This window comes from Plectropomus leopardus, chromosome 18, assembly GCF_026936395.1.
Source record: "Plectropomus leopardus strain MGB_pleo_1.0 chromosome 18, ASM2693639v1, whole genome shotgun sequence".
Lineage (NCBI taxonomy): Eukaryota > Metazoa > Chordata > Actinopteri > Perciformes > Serranidae > Plectropomus > Plectropomus leopardus.
In genome coordinates this window covers 20,066,615-20,090,284 of record NC_142193.1, presented here as the reverse complement: position 1 = coordinate 20,090,284, position 23,670 = coordinate 20,066,615, and the positions used below count along the sequence as shown (strand labels likewise).

Below are 23,670 nucleotides of genomic sequence, written 5' to 3'. Positions count from 1 at the left end.
AGCTGAGTAACTGAGGACAGAAACAGTGACTTTATCTGACTGTCTCTCCATCCATCTATCCATCACCTATCCATTTATCTATCTAAAGCACCTTTCTAGCCATTTTGACCAATCAAAGTCACATTCTGACTGTCTGAGGCCACTGCACATGGTGCCAACTGCTACTCAGTTTTGGGTTTTTTTTTTATACATCTATAATGTATACACTGTAAACACAAACTCTCACACTCATGAAACAGCCATCAGGAGCAATATGGGGTTCAGTATCTTGCCTAATAATACTTGTTCCCATTGTATTTCTCAGACATCCTTTGTTTAGAACAGAACAGAACAGAACAGAACAGAACAGCAGAACAGAACAGAACAGAACAGAACAGAACAGAACAGAACAGAACAGAATAGAATAGAATAGATCTGCATTGTCCACCAGGGTAGAAATTTTTCTTTGGCCCACCAAAACACAGAAGACAGCACAATAAAAGCAGACAGTCAGTAAGTAAAAACAAAGGTCAGGTCATTCAGGACACTTAACACAATAATCAGTTCAGGTCATTGTCTGTTTGGGTTTAGAACTCATCAGTTATTTTTTCGGGTTGAGGATACTGATGGCACTTGGGATGAGGGACTTCTTAAATACATTTTTAGTTGCCAGAGGGACTCTGTAGCGCCTCCCAGAGCTCAAACTGGCTGGAGAGAGGATGGGAGCTATCTGCTAAGATACTTATCACTTTCTTCTTTGTCCTTTCTTTAAAAAGTTGGCTTAAAGCCTTTTGTGACTTGCCAACTATTTTACTTGCCATTGATCACAATCCTAGAAAATTTACTCTATTCTGTACAGTTTAGGTGACCGTACCAGGCAGGGAGGTGAAAAGTTAGAACACTCAATCATAGTTTTATACACTTGGTCTAAAATCTGCAGACTAACACCCAGTCGCTGAGCTTCCTGAGAAGATAGAGTTGCTGTGAGCATCTCTTGAAAATATACTCTGTATTTACAGAGATGCTCACCTGGGAGTCTAGATCTGTACCGAGATAATTAAAATTTGACACGTTGCCCATTAAGTGTTTCCATTTCTTTTGCCAGTTCGGTTTCGAAATCAACTTGCAAAGACTCAAAACTTGAAAGATAACTCCACACATACATAGTACAGAGCTGTGATTTTACTGGGACCGAAACTCATATCTGTTTGCTGCCCGCCTGGCCTTGGAGTGACTTACAATGAGTCACCGTTCCAACTCTGGCCATTTTAACCCCCTGAGTCAATGTGGAGTCATGGAGTCTCTGAATCTGGCTCAAGGCTCAAACACACACACACACACACACACACACACACACACACACACACACACACACACACACACAGGGTTACACTTTTCCTCTCTGTCTCCCTTTCATCTTCTAGTCGGTGAAGCCAGGAACCTGATTCCTATGGATCCAAATGGTTTATCAGATCCTTATGTTAAACTCAAGCTCATCCCTGACCCAAAGAACGAGACGAAACAGAAGACCAGGACCATCCGTTCCTCTCTTAACCCCTGTTGGAACGAGTCCTTCACTTTGTGAGTCAAAAAGTTTTGTGTATTGTGTGTGTTTATCTATGACAAGGAGGATCATTTTACAGTATCAAAGCAAATAAAGAATTACAAATTGAAAGTAGATCTTGAGGAGAAGTTTTAAGGACATACTTATATATTTGCAGTCCCTTTTTTTACATGTTTTTACTTTTCCCCTTGTGTGTGTATATGTGTGTATTCAGTAAGCTGAAAGCATCAGATAAGGACCGCCGTCTGTCCATCGAGGTGTGGGATTGGGACCGTACCACCCGGAACGACTTCATGGGCTCTATGTCTTTTGGAGTGTCCGAGCTCATCAAAGCTACCAACTGTGGATGGTCAGTAGCTAAGTACATTAAAAACAAAAATTCAAAACGGAACATGAAATGAGATAGTAACCACCAGTAAATGTGGTCCCAGTAGTCAAAAACTTGTGCACATGACACACACTGGCTGCCACCAACTAACCACTGTCACTGTAAAACAGCAGCACATTTTGCGTAAAACAGACGTTAACACTGCTTCACTCTGACAAACAACACCTGCTGCCGTCATTTCCTTGTCTCTTAGTCTTTGTCTGCCTGCTTTGTCTCAAACGAATAAACACACACTCACAATCCACCGCCATGTTAGCATACCTGCCGCCACCTAGCCTAAACCGAGCCTGATTGACTGCTGCTTTAAGCACAGCGACAGAGCTCCAGGAAATACCTGTGCATAGAAATATTTGGTGTCAGGCTTTTCAGAAACAGCAACTGTGTATGTTTCCCTGCTGTATATTCCAGATCATTAGACAAGTGGCCAGAGGATGTGTACATTAGAGAGGAAGTAGAGTTTAGTTGGCACTGCTGACAGAGAGCAGACCTGCAAACACTCAAAAGAGGGGAATCATGTACTGATGATTGAAGTGATGCAGAGATGTAAAGTTTTATTATTGTGTGGGTAGACGGGGGGAGACATGCATGGATGATGGATTTAAAGGAATGTAGGTAAGATATAGATTCAGTTCTCTCCATCTTTTTTTTTTTTTCTCTCAGGTACAAGTTGCTTAACCAGGAGGAGGGAGAGTATTACAACGTTCCCATCCCCGAGGTGGATGACGTCAACCTGGAGCTACGTCAAAAGTTTGAGGTGAGGTCGATTCAGCTCATGAATTCAATAAAACCATAAGTGGGTCTTCTTTGTCACACATGCACACACTCACTTCTTCCCTCCAGTCACCATGGTAACCTCATCCTGTTCTCCGTTTGTGCTTTTCACCCTGTGTGCCAGAGAAGGAGATCACTTTCTCCTGCCATTAAAGTGAATGTTCTTAATTTTTTAAAGGAAAATCCCCATATGCATTGACAGTACAAACTTACAGTGGACAAAGAAAGCACGTCCCTGCGAGCCTTAGTTAAGACATGCAGGGGCAGCTAATTCATAAAACTCATCCCTTGACAGTGGAAACAACAAAGGGCACACTATTTTTCAGCATACCGGCACCTAAAACAGTTATTTTGAGGTCTAAATGAAAATAAGCACTCAAAGCTATTGCTTAAAGAATCAATTACGGCTGTCATCTTCGCTGCAGAGTTATTTCCAGGTTCAGTCTGCAAGTCAGTATGGATAACCTTACCTAATACTGTGTCCCTGTGCATCACTGGTTTTGTTTACAGTATTTAACCTGTCCAGGATGTACCCCGCCTCTCACCTAATGACAGCTGGGATAGGCTCCAACCCCCCCACGACCCTTACAAGGACAAGCGGTTACTGACATTGAATGAATGACTATCACAATTCACAGTTTGCCTGAGAGGGCTTTACAATTTATGACATCCCTCTGTCCTTGGACCCCCCAGAAAAACCTTTAAGCAGGACATAAATGGTAGAGACCTCAGTAAGAGCATCTGAGGAGGGATCCCTCTTTCAGGGCGGACAGATGTGCAATAGATGCCATGTGTATAGGAATATGAATAATAATAGTATTTTATGGTAGTATATATGTTTGATGTATATGTTAATATGTGATAGTGTATGTATGTGACAATAATAGTCATGTATGTATAAAAATAGTAAACGTATGACTAATAATTATAGCAGTAGTAGTAGACATCAGGAAGGACAATGGCATCAGCGCAGCCACAACCCATGATGCAGACGTACCCGCGATCTGTAGGAACCTCCGAGACAAGGGAGCACAAAGGCTCCGGAAAAGAGGCCAAATTACTGATAAGCATTAATGAGACATGGATGTTTGCAAATGGAGAAAGAGAAGGAGAGTGGATCTCATTGTATCAGACTAGGCTTATATCAGGTTTACTAGGGGCTGGTCCAAGGCAAGCATGAGCCAGTCCTAACTTAGACTTATGACTTAGGTAACACATTTGAGAAATACAGAATATAGACAGTCTACATTAATACCAGAAAGGCTTTTTGTTAAAATAAAAGAAAAATGAGGTTTAATGATTCTGGTGTATCTCCCTGCCCTCACTGGACTCAGATGTAAAGCACAACACATGATGTAAAAACAGTTTGCTGTTTAATTCAGCCCACGTTTCCTTTAAACCAACCAAAAAACCTGGAAATATGATCTGCTGTTGGATTAATTTTTTTTCCTGTTTTCTACTGTATCATCTTTTTTATTTATTTGAGCTGTTTTGTATTATTTTTCCTTCATATTAATCTTGTTCAACCATGCTTCTTGGACCACATTAGTCCTTTCACATGTTTTATCCAATCTACTTGAAATCATTCATACCTTTCATCAGATCTGTCCACCACATTATTGCAGATACTCTATAGTGAACGTCACTGCTGCTTTTATTTGCAAGAAGAGAATGTTGCCATGGTATGTTTCTGCAAATACAAATGTGTTAAATTTTGTACGTCTCATACATAGAGATTGACATATTATGTTGACGAGTCATAATGACGTTTCCAAAGTGATATATTGGTACTCAGTTTGTCATCAGGAAGTGGAGGGGATGGTGCATGATGACATTAAGGCCAGATGCCTGCAAAGCTGTTCAAGACTTACAACAAAACCTTTTGTTTTTTAGCGAGTCATCACTGTGTTTCTAGGCACTTTTTAAGTTTTCAAGGCCTTTGCACACTGACATTTTTTTCCGTATGCGCTTTTTAATGTCAGCCTAAAAAAACAAATAAACAAAAAAAACATTACGCACAGAAACCTAGCACACCAATACTGTTTGTTTTACTGTTCTTTACATTACAAAAATGTGCAGCATTAAAACAAAATGGAAAGACACTCTCTTGCTTCTCTCCACTGGAGCTACCTCTCTGGCAGTAGCCACTCTGCTTTCGTGTCTCACATTTGGGACTGCGGCTGAAGGCTGAGGCAGAGCTGTCCTTTCTTTCTGTCTGCCCATTGTCACTCTCTAATTGTTAGCAGTCCTCATCCTCAGTTGCGTCTTCCTCCTCGTCCACCATCTAAATATTACTATCTGACCTTCTGAGAGTAAGTTATCTGAGTTTGGAAATAATTTTGTGTGTCCCATTCCTCTCTCTTGTTGTGGATGTATTTGTCCTGCATGGCACGCCACAATTCTTCACTGCATCTTGGTCAAACAGTTCTGTAAAGATTTATGACATTTATGACCTGCATGTTTGCTCTGATCATGTTTATCTCTTAAATCGAGACCTGCCATTTTTATCCAGCCTACAATTGTCCTCATACTTTCCTACAAGCCCCATATTCTCACCTGTTTGCATTTGCAATTATCTGGACTGCTCGCCTCACTTACACACCTGCCCTGCATCAGCCTCATTAGTCCTTCCCTGCTCCAGTGTTTCCCTGCCCATCATCTCTCTGCCTGTTCCTCTGTCTAATCATCTTATTTCCCTCAGCTGAAATTTATACCCTTTTCTCCACCTGCACCTCATCCCCTCATCAGACTAGGTTTTCAGTACAGTCTTTGTTGGATCATCTCGTCATGTTTGTTTATGGTTTCCCTGTGTTATTGGGTTTTCCTGCTGAGTGTTCTTGCATGGCCGCCTGGTATTCATCCCATCCAAGCTTGTTTTGTCAATTAAAGCGTCTGTTCTGAATTCACCTGCCTGTTGTTCTGCACTGGGGTCCTTCCTGTCTGTGCTGCTTCAGTCAGCCGCAACAGGTGCATGGACTGAATAATAACATACAAATGTAGCATATCTGTGGATTGCAGAAACTTACAATGCCAACATTTATGGTTTTATTATTATTATTAAATTGTTTATAGTGGGTGTAGCTGCAAGTGCATATTACTGACTTATAACTATAAGTCACTATAAATGTGTGCTCTGCCAATAATAATCTGAACTAATCATGTAAATTTCACTCAAGTAAAAGGGAATAAGCAGGTTTTGTGATATGTTATTATAAATAAATATACTGCCTGAAATAAAAACAACAACATTCAAATCTCAAAAATTGAGCTTTGAAGATAGCTGGCAGTATAACTACAAGCTGGAGTGAAGTACAACACTAACACAGTCCACAACCAGATATAAGGAAATATTCCATGCAGCTAACTCTCGCTCTCTAGTGGCCTGTCTGTGTACTGCAGTAAGGTTTCTGTTAAAGTAACACATTAAAACATCTGTGCTTTAAATAAAACTCATAACTTCTTTACCCACATATAACTAACATGCAGGTAGAAGGTGGCTGCTATATTAAACACGGCGCTGTAAACAGGTGCAAAGACGTATGATATTCAAACTGAGCTTTATTGGAGTCCAGCTCCGTGTGTGCACACAGGTGCTCTAATACTGTGTGTAAATGTCATCTCCTTACAGCAGACCCACAGGACACTGAGTCTTGTTGTTTTTAATTTTCTTTTTCTCTCCATAATGTACAACGCTGACCTTGACTTTCCTTCGAGGCTTTAGCGTCTTCACACAACTGCACGGTTGCCGTGGAAACTGAGGCGAGATCCAGAGATGCAACCAGATGTGACAGAAAAGGATGTTTTCAAGTCATGGCATTTTTCATTTTATTGCTATAGATAAACGATCATAACAGAAGACGAATTTATATTCTGTCACTTTCTTTTCTCAGCAAGATACACATGCACACAGCAGCTAACCTTTGACTGTACTAACAACTGAGTTTCTTCTTTTATTCTAGGCCTGCCAGTTAAATATCCACTATCTCAAGGTAGCTCTCCTGCCTGCTCCGTCTCTATTTCTGCATCACGTTCACTTTACTTACTTTTGGGATTGTTTGTGGATCTCTGCTGGGCTTCCACAAATGAATCTGATTTACTAACAAAGGCTCTCAGCAGCTGATAGTTGAACCAGCCCAATTTGCTTGCTGTTATACACACATTTCTCTCTCACAATCTTAAACACTAACTTTCTCCTTCTTTCTGTTTGATGTTTAAAAACACATTTACACATACAACAAAGGGACTACATATACTTTTGATATAAAGGAACTAAACTATCATAGATTTTGAGGATTTTGCAGCACCTGCAGCATTTGTTCTCCAAAGGTCAGCATCAGCAATGTCTGACATTTGCAGCATTTGAATTTGGCTTTACTGTGCAGACAGAAAAACAGCTGGTGTTCCTCCAGCGCAAAAAAAAAAAAAACAGCCCAGGTTTCACTACTAATATACAATTTGAGTAAAAGTGCTGCACATATGTATTCCCTATGCTTCACAAAAACACCACACAGCATTGTTGTTAGTAAATTTGTGGACCTCTGTTGGTGTCACCATCTTTACCACTATCAGTGGACTGTCAACGGCCAAGAGAGCTTCGCACCTGCTCCTCATTGGCTGACAGTGTGGTCTACAGTCCGCCCTCTACTAGTCCGCCTTTGGTCCGGACTATAGAAGGCTGTTAGGACATGAAGCATGGATGAACACTTATGCACTGTAACTGTATGAATGAATGCACACACAGACAGCTGCTCTTTGTGTGCATGCAGAATCTCTCCACATGGTGGCAGTGTTATATTCATGATTAGACTGTTTGTGACTGCAGTGTGTGTGTTTGATTTTGTGTGGCAACTCTGACTTAAATATTCTGACTTTTGTTTGTGTTGAAACAGTGTGATTTTTTTGTGAGGTGCTTATAATGTGAAGTTGTTTCATTTTTCTGTCAGCAAATTGTAAATATTCTGTGTTTTGAAGGTAAGGGTGATTATAGAACAACTACTGCAAGCTGCACTTTCTAAGTTATATTTGGTTGTAGTTTTGCAGAATACTTTTTACTCTCACTTAAGTATTTTTGAGAATTTAAGTAAGTGATGTTTTGTTTACACTACACACCTTGTGTGTGTAGTGTTGACATGCACAAAAACCATTCAGTCCTCAAATATTGGCTTAATAGGGTGTCAGTGCATCCACACTTCAAAGTCCTGTCCTCTGTTGACCCCCTGAAGCAGCACTCAAGTAGTGTTTTTATCAGTGGTTTCTAACCTTTTTTGACCTTAAAATTAAAGTAATGTGGACACGAGCAGTAAAACCAGTATTTTATTGAAATAGGTGAAGATATCCAGTATTTTACCATTAAAAATAAAGAGAAGCCAGGGGAAAAAATATCCTAGTTTTTATAATGTCATTGGGGCCCCTCAGATTTATCTTTATCTCAAAGGGGAAACACACCTAAATTAAGAATTCCAGTATGTTATTTTCATGGTCAAGGAAAGTTCAGTTAATATTGGTGAACATGAGTTACCCCAGATGAAAATTTTGCTTCTCACGATAGTCTGTTCTTTGTCTATTTGGAAAAAAAATACATCATCTTGTGATTTGGAGATTAAAAGTTCTGATGTGTTTCTCCTGTTAGGCACTTGCGTTCCCTCTTTGGTCAGAGTCCTGCTATTTTTCATTCCAGCTGTCTCCTCTGGGACTCAATTACACCTGAAATTAACTGCTTTGAATTACTGCACTTGGTAGCAGAACCCTGGGTCAAACTGAGAGCCACTCTCTCCAAGCTGACACTGATTTACTGTTTACATTATTCCACTCTTAATTAACCTAAGCAGATGTGCATGTAGAGCCACTTAACCCGAGTCAAATATGCGTCAATTGTTATACTGAGTATTGCCACATTGAGTAAAGAGTAGAGAAATGGTTGGCGTGGCAACAGCCTCTCTGTGCTCCAACTGGTCGCCTGTTTTCTCTATCTGATAGAAACAGACAACGGCTGCAGCCATGATGGGAGCCGGCAGGGTCCTAATTGCCCTTTTTGTTCAAAGACGCTTGGCAGGCTGGTCATTATAACAACAGGGAAGCTTGCAGCGCTGGCACCCCCCTGCTGAATATCTGTGTGGATGTCAGTGTCAGTGGGGAAAAAATAGATTACTATGTTCTCTCAACATGAATGGAGAAAGAGTGGCAACACTAGATTTAATTCTGACTTGTTAATCTGCAGCTAACCAGTTTATAATGAACAAATGTAATGGCCAGCCCATGCAAAATAAAAATATCTCAATATTATAGTTCAGTTCACCCATATGAAAGAGCTGTCTGTTTGGGAGGTACTACGATTGGATAAATAAGACTTGAATCAAACTGCACAAGTTATGTGAGCGTTTCTTTGGATGTTTTGATATAGTTTTGCTGTTTCGAACATGGACATAACATTTCTGGATTCTTTGTTCAACATGGAAGGGATGTAGGAAAAAGTTTTCTTTATACATTCAATGGAAGACGGGTGAGTTAGTGATATACAAATGGACATTTGAGGGGGTGAAGAATTTTGTTTGGTTGTTTTTGTTTTTAATCATATAGATATATCTTAAAAGCTGCAGCCCAACAAACAATCCCACTGTGATTAATAGCTAACGAGACACTTGAAGCAATCAGTGATTAAGTCCTGCGTCATGTGGCAGTCTGTGATCTGCTCTGAAACTCTCTGTGAAAGTCAGATGTGACTCCAGACCGGCTGTTACACACCAGCATGATGACTGACGCAGCACTCCGTGACTTCTCTTCTATGAATCCTGTATAAATATTGAATCTATGTTTTACTCAAATGCCACTGTCACTGTTGCACACAACAGAAAGCCAAGCTGGGTCACGGTAAGAAAGTGATCACGCCGTCAGACCACCGGCGGTTCAGCCTGCCTTCAGGTAACATGGATCGGGTTCGACTGAGCGACTTCAACTTCCTGGCCTTGCTGGGGAAGGGCAGTTTTGGCAAGGTGAGATCATGAATGCCTCGACAATTGTTTGGTGTTTTAAAATCAATTGTCTCTTTGTTTTATTGTGGCCTTTGATGTCTTTATCATCTGCAGGTGATGTTGGCAGAGATGAAGTCAACAGAGGAGCTATACGCCATCAAGATCCTGAAGAAAGACGTTGTGATCCAGGACGATGATGTCGAATGTACGATGGTGGAGAAGAGGGTCTTGGCCCAGAGAGACAAACCACCTTTTCTTACACAGCTCCACTCCTGCTTCCAGACTGTGGTGTGTGAAAAACTTGAGCTACAGTCATGATTATTTTTACTTCCTGCTCTGTTGCGTAAATGCACAGTCACACACAAAAAAAATCATTTTATTTTGTGGGTGCCACTGTGCTCCCTCATCATTCTTTCACAAGTCATTTTTTCAGTCCCTGGAGTTTAAACTGCTGTGTGTTTGTCTGTCTTCCATTACATTTGTGTTTCCTTTTCCTACTTATATTTAGTCGCACTCTTTTGCCAATGCCCCTGCAGAGAAAATTGATACTGAGCTGAGACCACCCTTGAATACGAAGTCTCCGGCATGACGTCAGCTATGTAGACAGGGTGACTCAAGGAGTCTTTAATAAAAAACACATTTACTGATCAAAGCTACCTGACGTGTCATACAGGTATATGAGCTGACTGAAGCCTCTATATCCTAAAAGAATAGATCATGTCAGGCATTTTATTATCTCTGGAGGATATAAAGACATAAAAATGCTATGCTTTTTATTCAAAAGATATTTCTGTATAATGCACTGCTGTTTATAGTGTGCACATAATGTACTTTTCTTTGTGTAGCATCCATTAGAGCTGCTCCTTGGGCATTAACATCCTTTTTTCTTTTTTTAAATATAGGATCGGCTGTACTTTGTGATGGAGTACATCAACGGCGGAGATCTTATGTATCATATCCAGCGTATGGGCAAATTCAAGGAGCCACAGGCAGTGTAAGGATGTTTTTCCACAGACACCTGTCTTCACAATGTGTTCACTCGGCAGGTTCAATGCTTTACACCCACCTTGAGTTAGTGCTACAGCTACCGCAGCAGCAATACAGAACTCCACTAATATCCTAAAATTTTGACATCTTGTGTGCAAACAGCTATATTTATTTTTTGTACATTTTTTTGCTTTTAAAGGTCCAGTATGGAGGATTCAGTGGTGTCTGTTGGTATATAGAATAATAGTATATAGTGTTGTTTTCATTAGTTTATATCACCTGAAAATAAGACTCATTTAAACAACAGCTCACAGGCCGTAGTATGTTGTAATTATATCACAGCTAAGGGGCGTTTTTCAGTCTGACGCAAAACTATGGCTTTTATAAAATGGTTATAACAGCTCACCCACTCCATGCCATACAAGTTTAACAAAGACAACGTTTTATTTTGACCTGATGAGACCCAAGTAGGACCGAAATGTTGTCTTCACTTAACTTGTGTGCCATGGAGTAAGTGTGCAGGGGTTACTTTTTTCCTCGTGGACGCTGTTTTGTGATAGCTTTGCACCTATGTGATGTGAGTATAACTACCTTCTCTCAACTTTTTATAAAATAGTTACTAGTATGGCAATATGAAAGTTGTAGACATATTTCGATTTTAACCATTTTCATTCATAAAGCATTCTTACAAAGAAATAGCCTTACCTGGCTACCTGCACATATTGCAACTAAAGATCGTATAAACAATAGATGCAGCTACTGTGACAGCACCCATTGGTTTGTGGACTGCTAACATTTTGTGTTAACTGGTGGTGTGTTGCTTGACATGGTGAGGATGTTGCGCCACTTTTTCAGAGTTTTAGTTTGTTTTTCTAGTCTGTAGGCCCTATGTTTTGTTGTTGTTGTTGTTGTTGTTGTTGTTGTTGTTGTTGTTGTTGTTTTTACATATATCTGTGGTTGTCTTTTAGGTTCAGCAGGTTTTTCCCTCTGAAATATGCACTCAATAATCTACTTATCCATTGTTAGCTTAGGCCAGCACAGAGGTCAAAGTGAACCTTAAATGCAACCATATTGTAGCAGTTTGTTAGCTCGCTAGCTGATTCGTTTGTTGCCAGTTTCTATGGTTACAAGGTTACATGGAATGATACGAAATTGTGTAAAGGAATAACATGTCATTGCCTTAATATACAGCTATTACATCAGGCCTAACAACCAATCAGATTACTTGACTTGTTCGTTTTACAATGTGTTTTTGTTCAATTGTAAAGAGCCATTTATATCTTCAAACGGAGCGGGTCCTCTCCGACGGAGTCCACCATGTTGTTCTACAGTAGCCCAGAACAGACAAACGAAACCCTGGCTCTGTGCGGCCATTCACGCTTTTGCATCCGCTACCATAGTTCTCCCAGGTGGAGACAGGAAAAAGTTGCAATTCTGTAACCTCACCACTAGATGTCGCTTAATCCCACACACTGGACCTTTAACACAGACAGATGGGGAATGACAGTTTATGGTCAGTGCATTAACCCCTCAAACACCAGTTGAACAGTAATACATTTTATTCTTCTGGGCAAGGGTTTCTTGTGTATTGCTTGCTTTTATTCATTAGAATCACCTCCCCAACAAATGTCTTTTGTGAGGACATATATTTATCCTCTCATTTCCAATTTTGCAGATTTTATGCTGCAGAGATTGCCGTCGGTTTGTTTTTCTTGCACCGAAAGGGAATCATCTACAGGTGGGTGAGTCAGAGAGAAACCAGCTTTATGTAATGACGCACCACATTCACCTCAAATTCGCTCATTGCTGCAGTGGAGACAGAAACACATACAGGCTTTTTGCATTGTTACAAATATATCAGAAGAAAATATTTCAGATAGAGGGGTAAGGTGAGTATCACTGTAGAGAAATTTAAAAGATGCCTGTGTGTTACACTCAAAGGAGCAGAGTATGACTCATTGAAAGCAGAGAGCAAAAAAGTGACATCTATGGGAAAAGGTTGTGAGTTAGTGTAATGGGAGGAAAACAAGATATGGGAATTGAGGTAAGACAAGATAAAGTTGTTTAGATCGACTTTGACAGATGGGCAGAGAAAGCGGACAAAGGACAAGACGGTCAGGAGACAGGCAAGACAGAAAAAAGACAAATAAGGAAAGAGTAGAAAAAGTAAGCAGGTTTAGAGAGACAGAATGAATGAAAGATAGAGATTTTAAAAAAAAATGGATGTGTAGATTTCACGTTGCTGTGCCATACTAATCACCCCAATGCAAAAAAGCAAAAATAGAACAGACAAAAAGAAATGCTTGACAGGGACGAAGGTCACCCTGTTCTTCTTCAGTACTTCAGCTAAGGACTCTCATACATTCTGCATATCTCACAAGCCTTGTGTTTGGCACCTCAACATTGCTTTGTGACAGATATAGCTGCCAGAAGTGGTGAATGAGGTGGGGAAAATAATGAGAAATTGAGACATGAAACAGACAGACTAAAATGTAAGAGCAAAAAGGCATAGGGGAAAAAATGATTCCAGGCCTTAAATTATTGTTTGTTTCCCAGCATATGATGTGTGCTGCAGACAGATTAACTGCTCAGAGAGGGGGCAGTGGTGCAGAGCAACACTTTTCCTTGCTATTCTCTGGACAGCAGCACACAGCACACATCAAAATGGACACAAATCCAGACAGGAAAAATGCATGTACACAAATGCTCACAGCCTGTCTCTTCCGCAGGGATCTGAAGCTCGACAACGTGATGCTGGACTCCGAGGGCCACATTAAAATCGCGGACTTTGGCATGTGTAAGGAGAACATGTATGAAGGCATGACCACACGCACCTTCTGCGGCACCCCAGACTACATCGCACCGGAGGTGAGAATGAGATGTGAAAACTAGTACTGCATCAACTACATATGGATTTGAATTGTAGGTAATTGACCGTTCACTAAGCCCCTGCCTGTACAGATATTGTCCACTCAGAGCTTAGCAACTGTAACTAAGCAATCAGTTTCTCCACGTCATACATTTATGCGCCATTCTGAAAAACTGCATCACCCTGTAAGTTCTGCTAGAAAAATAACTTCTTCATTTTCAAGTTTACTAGTTATGATCTGAAGTATAGACACAATCAAAAAATACTAAAATACAAGAACTTGCACTTGGTCTGTAATGTTGTTTGGGTAGGTGGAGAGCAACAAGTGGCATCCACATGAATGCCAGGACCGTATGTTCCTTGGCAGATCATTGCCTTGTAATGACATGATCAGTTTTATGTATTTTGCATGTCAGTGTTTTGGCTGTTCCTTGTTTAGCATGCTGAACACTATATAGTAGTATTTTTAGTGACAGGAAATTTTCAATAAAAGACTACAACAACTAATGAAATGATTCATTTACACAAAAGAAACAGCAGGGGTGATTCATTTTGTGTAATAAGATGTTTGTTTGTTTAGTAATATTTGAATATGTAGTTTTATATCCACTGGCATCTGTAGGCACTGACTCATTAGGGAGCAAACTGTGTCACAGGTGGGAAGTGAGGGAAGCCCTTGCTCCACGAAATTTAATTTTAACAGGTCTATTTCCAGACTTCCTAGGCTTAAAAGCTACATTTGAGACAACTAAATATCTTTTTTTTTTTCCCTGGATAGTGAATGCTTTGTAATGACTTTATGAGATAACTCTTCTGCTCTCCTCATTTCAGTTTATGTCATTATTTCACAAAATCTGTGCTCTTTTGACTTAGTTATTTTCAAGTTATTTTCAAATAATTTTCCAGGCAAAGTAAAACCAAGACATAACATTAGACGTGATGCAAACCCATAGCTGTATTAGCAGACTGAGTATCAGAAGAGAGACATAAACTCATGCGTATCATGTGTAAATTTAACTTTGTGAACTGGATAATTTGCTGCATTTCTGTCACTGTTAAAGGCAAGTGCAGCTGTGATTTAGCTCTTTGTGTCTGCATGATGATTAGTGTGTGTGTGTGTGTGTGTGTGTGTGTGTGTGTGTGTGTGTGTGTGTGTGTGTGTGTGTGTGTGTCAGTGTGTAGACTGTGTGTGGGTGGGCAATGTAGGAGGGCAAATTGGATGGTAGGAGAAAGCGCCTTTGTTATGGCATCTTAAAATAGCTGACTATATTTAAGAGTTGATTTGGAGTTTAGATGAGAGAAATGCTACTTTAAGGTGCTACCATTCACAGTTTTCCTTTAATTTTACTGTTGTCTGAGGTTGTATGTAACACTTGGCAGCAGAAATAAAGCCATCTTTTATCATTGAACCTCTGAATATTGAGACAGGGTAGTGCCTATTTGCATGTTTGATTATGTTTTTAAACCTGTAACTTTTCTCTCTCAGATTATAGCTTACCAACCTTATGCAAAATCAGTGGACTGGTGGGCTTATGGAGTACTTCTGTATGAGATGCTGGCGGGACAGGTAATTTTTTTACTTCACCTATTTTTGTCTATGAGAGTTTTTAAATCTCCCTTCAATTAAGTATATCCATTTAGTGGTGCATATTCATAAAGTTGTCCTGTAACATTTCAAATAACTGGTTTATGTTGTTATGTTGTTCAGCAAAAATACAACATCAACAGGTTCCATTTTCTCATATGAGAGGATTTGCTGCATTTCCCTGTCTTGTGTCACTGTAAATTTATTGTCTTTGAGTTTTGGAATCATTTTTCTCAGACAAAAAAAAAGCAATTTAAAGAAGTCACCTCAAACTCTGAGAAAAGAGTAGCCCAAGTCAATCCCCAGAGTGAATTTTGACATTGTTCATTTTTGCGAACAAGATGCATTATATTTGAACATTATTATGTAACAGATACATGGAAACTGTGACATGCTTATGGTTATGTGTAAGTGTATGTGTAAGATGAAAAAGCTTTCAATTTTTTGCCATAAAACAGGCAGTTTTGTTTGTTTGTCTCAAGCGGTGATCTGCAGCTGCAGGGCCTCTCTTAATACTGAACTAGTTTTAAAAAGTTGTCTCCATTAGTCACTTAGACGCAAAAACGTGAAAATAGTGTCCATGTTGAAAAACACAGAAACAAATAATCAACAGATGAAACAATAAAAAGTGTTTGTTTCCTCCCACATAAAGTTCAGTAGATTCCACATATATACCACAAACAAATGAATTACAAAACATTGAAAACTGGTACAAGTAGTTTGCATAAAATGCCAAAAAAGAGGTTTTCATACCTTACTTTTGCAGTATTTTTTGTTAGTAAAGTGAGTAAAATCAGATGTTCCAATTTTAAAAAGTCCCCAAAGCAAGTGTAATAACAAATGGTTGTTTTCAAATGGACTTTTCCGGGCTTCTGCTAAAACTGAAAAGACATTTTCATCAATCATGTACTACCATAAAGAAAATCAACATTTTAGGAAGACTGTGAATCATTATTTTGCCACTGTCTGACTCCCGCGTCAGTGATTATAAACTGTGGACAATGTGTGTCCTTAGGATAAGAAACCACACAAAAAACGTTATCTTGACTGACCAGTGAAATATTGAGGCACTTAAAGGAAGAGTACGTCTTAAGGTTTCCAGTTTCCAAGCAACAGTGTAGCAGAGGATATTTTTCTTACTGAAGATGAACCACACATATAAACACAAACACAAAATAACAGTTATTACCGGATTTGCTGTTTGTTTCTGACTTCACAAGAGTGAATATTGTGATGCACATGCATAGAAGTTTAATACCTATATAGAACTAGATAAGGTTTTGATCTTATTTGTGTACATACAATACCACCCATTAGACCACTATCTTAAATATCTATAATTTCATGAGAGACGTGTAACACACCTGCTCCCACTACTCAGCTCACCTTCACATGCTAATATTGTCACCTCAGTATCTTGGCAGCTTTCACAGAATATGCCCTGAGCTGTTACACTGTTTGTCTTTCTCTTCAGCCTCCGTTTGACGGAGAGGATGAAGACGAGCTCTTCCAGTCCATCATGGAGCACAACGTATCCTATCCCAAGTCCATGTCTAAAGAAGCGGTGTCCATCTGCAAGGGAGTAAGTGCTTTTAAGAGGGCAATACAGCGTTTTATGAGGCATATCTGCGACGGCCAACAGGGCCAAATGCACGGCAGCTTAAGAAAACACATGCACATCTTCATCAATTTGAAGACAGCTTTTGGATAATGCACTGCAAGTACCACAATACAACAGAAAATGCTACAAATATCACAGCACAGTCACTTTCTGGCACTAAAAAGTTGCTGCTTGAGAGCTGTCTTTTTAATGCAGCTGATTCTAATACCATTATCAGGAGGCAACAGGTAACAATGTTCTTAACAAACAAAATACCCAGTCCAGTTCCCTTTTTTTGCCGTATTAAATAATTTTACAGGTTGTTCCTTCAAAACGGTCGGTACAATTTGGTAAAATTGTAAAATAAATTTCCATGGCCTTTTGAAATGGTTCTTTATACAGCAGGCACGTTCCCCTCATACCTGGGCATCACTTTTGTCATCACAGCGAAGCAGCATCATGGCTGTCATGAATATTTACAAACGAGGAAATGAGTTTCAGAGTCAATTTACACTCCAGAGAAGATTCAATTAATATCCAGGCCCCGTCTGATCAAGTCTTTTAATATCCTACCCCGCCTTCATTTACTATGATATCACACCCTGTAGCCACGTGCCGCCATGAGCAATATCGTTCATCATCTCAGAGCTGCTGACAGGAGAGATAATCCTCATCCTTATTGTTTTCATCAAATCAAATTTGCAAAAAAATATTCATGGTCAAAATTAAAAGCAGCTGCTGAATCAGAATTTGAGCTACAGATGAAAAGGCATCGTAATTTCCTGCCAGTATCTTTAAGCTGGATGAGTGAAAACCCTATGAGTGTCAGTCTGAGTCTGCATAATGTGCTAGTATAATAAAAGACAGGCAAGAAGAAAAGATTTTTTTTTTTTAAAGTGGTTTCAGAGAACACTCTCTCTCTTCTCTTTGCTTCACTATTTTAACCTTTTCTTTCCCTCCAGCAGCTAACTGCCTCTGTCACATCTTCTCATCCCTCCTCTTCTGTCTGTTTTCACCAGCTGATGACCAAGCACCCGTCAAAGCGCCTCGGCTGTGGCCCAGAAGGGGAGAGGGACATCAGGGAGCAGGCCTTTTTCAGACGCATCGACTGGGAACGCCTGGCAAACAGAGAGATCCAGCCGCCGTTCAAACCCAAAGTGGTGAGTGATGTCATGAAAGAGTGTGTGAGAGAGAGTTAGTCATCCCCTATCATAGTGTGTAAGATATGGTATCTTTTATGGAAAAATAAAACTATTCATAGATGAAATATCCATGCAGGAATTGCTGCTCTTTGCTAATCCAACTAATTTAATGAATGCATAAGTCATATAAAAAAATTACCATAAAGCATCTTGCTAATTTATTTGCACCATTTCCTTTGAAAAAAAATGTTGGTGAACAAATTTATGGTGTCTCACAGTATATACTGTGGCGTTATCTTGCCCAGTGCCAATGACCATAAAATATTCAGTAGTGTCATTCATTTCTGTCACACACCTGTTTAGTTTTCTTGCCATTCCTGTGATGCTAAAAAAAGCAAATTGCTAGAAAGAAAAAAGCTGTTTGTATTACCCTTGAATGCTTCACTGTTGAAGAACTGAAATACTTCCTTGTAGAGTCTTCAAGTGTGTATGCATGGATGAGTGCGTATTGTATGTCTGCATTCATCTTCATTGGTTTTATGCACCCGGGGGAGCTTGAGGCCGGATCCCAGCTGTAGCCACCAGCCCCGCTGTCACCTAAACCTCCTCTTATCAACACAAAAACAGTCTTTTTCAGTTTGTGGACCCCTACATCCTCCATCCCCTCTCCACCCACAGTGCCCAAAGCAACGCACAAGCCACCACTGAGGATTAAAAATAGCTCTCTAAGAGCAGAGTTCCCTTTACTTCCACACAAGGGCCACAATAAATGCAGGGTTACACAGCGGATGTATCTGTCTCCACTCACAGAGAGGGGAAGGAAAACATTGCTAAAAGCGGATCCATCCATTCAGACAGCTTTGTGTGGTGTATCACAGTTGTGAGCTCATACACGGCGTCATTAATTGGCCCGAGGGGACTAGCAAACAAAAGATCCATCTGAGGCTTTATAGCTTCTGTGATATTACAGAGCAGCTGAAAATGCCTGACATGCTGATATGTCTCCTGAGAAAATGTGTTCACAAACAGCGGGTGCAGAAATTCACTGTAAACAACTGTTTTGTTTTTGGTGTGCATTACTCAGTGTGAGGGATTTTGTCTCGCTTTCTTGGAAAAGTGTCGTGACCGTGCTGATACTATGCGTGATACACGGCAATATGCATATATATTCAGCTGCTGGAGACACATGACAGCCTCAAGCGGAGCTGCACACTGATGCTGATGACCTCCACTGTGGATGCTTAGGGTTAGCTCCTAATCTCATTACAACTTCTGCCCGGCTACACATCGAGCTACGACATTTTCCTGCACCACCTTCCCTCTGGGACCATTAGGGAGCTCTCTATTAAAAGACTCGCAAGGAAATGTCTTTTAATCATGAGCTAGGGCTATACACTAAATCAGAATGTCATCGAAACTGCAATATTGCCAAGTGCAATGACCAGATTGTAGGAGCTGCAACTTTTTCATAAAGGTAAAATGGGTTATAACCATCGACTGTATATGGTTGTGATCCATCCTACGCCCCCTGTACAAAAAATGAAGCCAAAATATCCCACATACAGCTGCTGCCATCTTGTGCTGGTGACATTGTTTAGAGCCAGAGTTTGCACAATACCAGTCTCTGCTTTGTCAAGTTCTCTGCCAAACACCTGTCCAACCAACTGCAAGCAGCGTCATTGATTACGAGCAACACCGAGTGGCACACACAGCTGTCAGTCGTGATGTAAAAACACTATTTTTATAGCATCAAATAACTTATTAAAACCAAATTTAGAAAGATAAAGAAACATTTGAACAAACATCAGCATGACAAGCACTACTCCAAATGACAGAAACCATCTTTGGGAAAAATGTATTTGACGTGTACTTTGAGTTTTCAGTTTGGCCCATGTCCCATCCGCTAACATGGAGGGTGCAGGGTTCATGAGCTGTACTGCAGCCAGCAGCTAGAGTATGATTGAGATGTTTTGGCTTCACTGTTGGGAGCTGTCATGTTGTTCATCTTTTATGATACTGTCTTATACTGTCTATTGTCACAACTAAAATGCAGCCTCAGGGGCTGAAAAATGAAGCAAACACAGAAGTATCAAAAACTGCATTTTGCTGAATGGCCACTAAAGGCTGGCTCCAGAAGCAAGTCAATCCCCACTGAGCCCCATATAAGAATGCCCAGCTTCAGAACAGAAATAAACATGTTTACATCCTGGTACAAAAAATGGTTTTGGTCTCCAAAGCAAATTTTAAACTGTATTGTAAACTGTCACGTTTACATTTATTGAGGCTTAAAGTTATGTACAACTAAGGGCGGGGCCACACTGAGTGACAGGCTCTCTGCTGATAGCATCCTCAGCTTCTCAGTCAGATCCACCCCTCACTCCTTAACAGCGCCAGTCTCTTGTCCAAATACAGGCCATTCCATACTCAAGGCTTCAAAAACACGAGTTCACAAACCATGTCTACAAACTATAGTTCCCATGTCAATTTTTTTTACAGTCTATGATCACAACATACCATTAATAATGCAGCATTGTTGTGCTGTAGCGATAACCTGGCCAAAAAATCTTATTCCAGACATAAGGGAACTTGCTTGTTTGGTTGAGACCCCAGAAAAAATATCACATTCTCTTTTTCATAATTTCAGTAAAAAAATAATATACAAAAATTACAATTCCCACTTGCAATATTTTTTTTTGAGATTGTGCAGCCCTATCATAAGAACACACGCCTGTTGTTTCTGTTTGTAGTTTTTTACAGTCCAGAGATATCTGAATGCAAGGCTTATGCACACCTTTACAAACTTTGTGTGCAGGTGTATAGGAAGAAACTGTCCATATATGAGAAAAGGGAGAATTTCCACACGATGTCCTATTAATATCAAAAAAGAATTTATTATAAAGTAAACATTTTGGTCGTCAGAACGTTCAACCTGATGAAGATCTGATGACCGAGATGTCTTTTACTTAATAATTAAGTTTTATGCAAGTACTAGGTCAGTGTGTGGGAATTCTCTCTTTTTCGCAGTCAAGAGATCAAAATAACACATCCGACATTGTTTTAATCTCTTTCAGTGCGGCAAAGGAGCAGAAAACTTTGACAAGTTTTTCACACGTACGCAGCCCGTGCTGACCCCTCCAGACCAGCTGGTCATTGCCAACATCGACCAGAGCGAGTTTGCAGGCTTCTCCTACATGAACCCTCAGTTCACCCATCCATCCCTGCACAGCGTGGTATGAGGAGAAAGCCAAGGGAAAAAAACACAAAAGCATGGACTGTCGCTCACTACAGAATCCTTCCAACAAACAATCTCGCTGTCAAAAGACTCATATCATCCTTTACATTGTTCTGTCTACTTATCAATATCTGTGTACAGAAGTGACTGAGGAGAGGGGAGCAAGGTGTTGAAGAAAACCTACATGGCACTGATATTTTTTTGCATAATTTCCCCAAAACATCTCATATTATATGTTCTTTATTCTGTATCTGTGTTGATCCAAACCTGCAGCCTTTTTTGTTGTGTATGAATGTGTTACTTTCTCATTTATATGATATTGTGTTAAAGATGCAAGGTGTTTTTCCCTTCTCATGTTCGCCCATCTTACTACGCAACAAGCTGCAATGCACGACAAGAACGGAACATATTTTCTGCTCTGTCCCGGCTTTATCTACTTCTGAACCGCTACACGTGTATTTTATATTTATATACAAAGAAAAGAGGTAGTATACTGTTACATGAGTGCCAAAGTAGAAGTGGGGAAAATTTCTATTGCAGTTCTTAAAGTACTTGTTATGTTCTCCCAACACGCTAAAACCCCTTAACAACAGGGGCCGTTTCTATGTGTTGTTTTGTAGGACGTGGAGCTACAGTATATCTAACTCAACATAGAGAAACAGAAGCACATTATGCTTACAGTCACAGGCTATCGGTGCAGTGGAGTTCAGTATGTAGGGTCAGAAAACTGTGGAACAAAGAGACAGTGTTCTAAAGTATAAAGATGTTATTTCCATATGCACAAAGCCGATCTCTGTTGCATGCTTATTTTTCTGACTCTGTCTGAGCAGTAGACTCTAGGATGCAGTACTCGTCTGGTATCATTGTAAAGTTTAGTATTCAATATAAACTCTGTTAATATATAATTGTTGTATGTTTTAAAGAGTCTTATTCTGAAGAAAAAGTTTCTAATTGTTAAATAAAAAAAAGGTTTTGTTCCTGTTTTATGTTCTGCTTAACTTACATCCAGAGAGAACCCTCTATTGTATGTCCACCTTTTTTTTTGTAAATATGTTTCAAAAAGAGCAGATTTTATACTACAAACTGAATGTGCTTTTACTACCGTAGAACATTTCTATGTTTAGAATACCCATAAGAAGAGTGTGTGTATATATATATATATATATATATATATATATATATATATATATATATATATATATATATATATATATATATATATATATAACATATGGCTGAATCTTTGGTAGCTTTGGTATCAGCAAACCTTGTTATATGTATTTCCACTACTTATCCATTGTTTTCTACTACTCAGTGTCATGGCGAATATGCAGCACCAACTGTGCGGTTGAATGCCCTCTTGCCTTGGTCGTCTCAGGGCCGACTGCTTCTGTAACAAATTCAAAAACCGAGTAACGGTACAAGGATTTTGGAGCCCTGAAACCTGTCATTTCCTTTCTTGCGTATATTGTGTGCATGCGTGAGGCGAGGCCTGATCTAAGCATGAGAAAGACACCCCTCCAGCCCCCACCACACCTCACCCCACCCCGCATGATACAGTGATCATGGAGCATGGAGTTTCCCCCACCTTGTTGCGCAGAATGAGACAAACACGCATAGTGCGCTTTTTCGTTTCCTCCTGGTCACTGTCATGTAGCCTGTCATGTTTGGCTAAAAAGCTAAATTACAAAGAAGACTATTATGTGTAAAATGCTTCTGTTGGCTTTTTGTTCACTGGTGCCAATCTAGAGTCTTCTCCAGTCAATTGTGTCCTTTTTTAAGGCTACTACTGCAGCACACTATGTTATGATTTCATAAAACTGCCAAATTTGCTCTTAAACCCTGATTAGTTACTCAGCATATAGACTGATGGTTACAGCCGTCACATCTGGACCAAAATGAGATTTTTAAGAGAAAAGTGAATGTTTACATGTCTCACATTGAGAATCTATCAGAGAAGCGAACAAGAAAACGTAACTTTGGACCCATGACAGAGATAATCAGATGTCAGGCCAGTCAGGGTACAGTACCACTATAGGCTACAATTAGAGCCACAGGGATGTTTGTGTGTGTTTCTTTTCACTGCCCCTGCTTTTGTTAACCTGATTCTTCTTGTTCCTCTGTTCATTGTGGTATGATGGATACTGTGTACTAATAAAGTTAGAAAAACATACACCTGCTCTGTTTTATTTTGGAAAGGGGAAGTGTTCAATCTAACATGTTCAAATTTTCAAATTTGGCACAAACGTCCACTTTGACTCAAAAGTGAACTGAATAGATTTTGGTGGTCAAGGTCCAAAGTCAAGGTCACTGTGACCTTGCATCCGTCTTCAGCAATATCTGAAGATGAACTTGAGAGAGTTTCCTCAAATTTGGCATAAATGTAGACTTGGACTCAAGAATGAACTGATCCGGTTGTTGAAGGTCAAAGATCGAGGTCATGGTGACCTCATGCAACATGGTTTTGGCCATAGCTCAAGAACTATCAAGAACCACCTTAAAACTGTGCTCATTGTATAGCTCTTCTGTGTGCAAATATCCATGTTTGTAATGGATGGATGTAAACTGTATGTGCAACTTGACTG

General features: G+C 39.9%; 1 protein-coding gene across 2 annotated transcripts in view; it reads left to right on the top strand.

The window, feature by feature from the left end:
• Positions 1–23,258, top strand: part of prkcab (protein kinase C, alpha, b) — a 123,828-nt gene extending 100,570 nt beyond the window's left edge. Inside the window, exons 6-18 of one of the 2 annotated variants that reach the window (XM_042505154.2) lie at positions 1,404–1,560; positions 1,758–1,892; positions 2,592–2,685; positions 6,662–6,691; positions 9,551–9,691; positions 9,785–9,958; positions 10,573–10,664; positions 12,333–12,395; positions 13,387–13,525; positions 15,013–15,093; positions 16,586–16,693; positions 17,731–17,871; positions 20,925–23,258. In XM_042505154.2, coding sequence (XP_042361088.1) covers positions 1,404–1,560; positions 1,758–1,892; positions 2,592–2,685; positions 6,662–6,691; positions 9,551–9,691; positions 9,785–9,958; positions 10,573–10,664; positions 12,333–12,395; positions 13,387–13,525; positions 15,013–15,093; positions 16,586–16,693; positions 17,731–17,871; positions 20,925–21,089 — 1,520 coding nt within the window. In that variant the 3' untranslated portion in view covers positions 21,090–23,258. The remainder of the gene's footprint in view (positions 1–1,403; positions 1,561–1,757; positions 1,893–2,591; positions 2,686–6,661; positions 6,692–9,550; positions 9,692–9,784; positions 9,959–10,572; positions 10,665–12,332; positions 12,396–13,386; positions 13,526–15,012; positions 15,094–16,585; positions 16,694–17,730; positions 17,872–20,924) is intronic. The other variant, XM_088069230.1, reaches the window with a different exon arrangement.
• Positions 23,259–23,670: the final 412 nt, after the last annotated feature.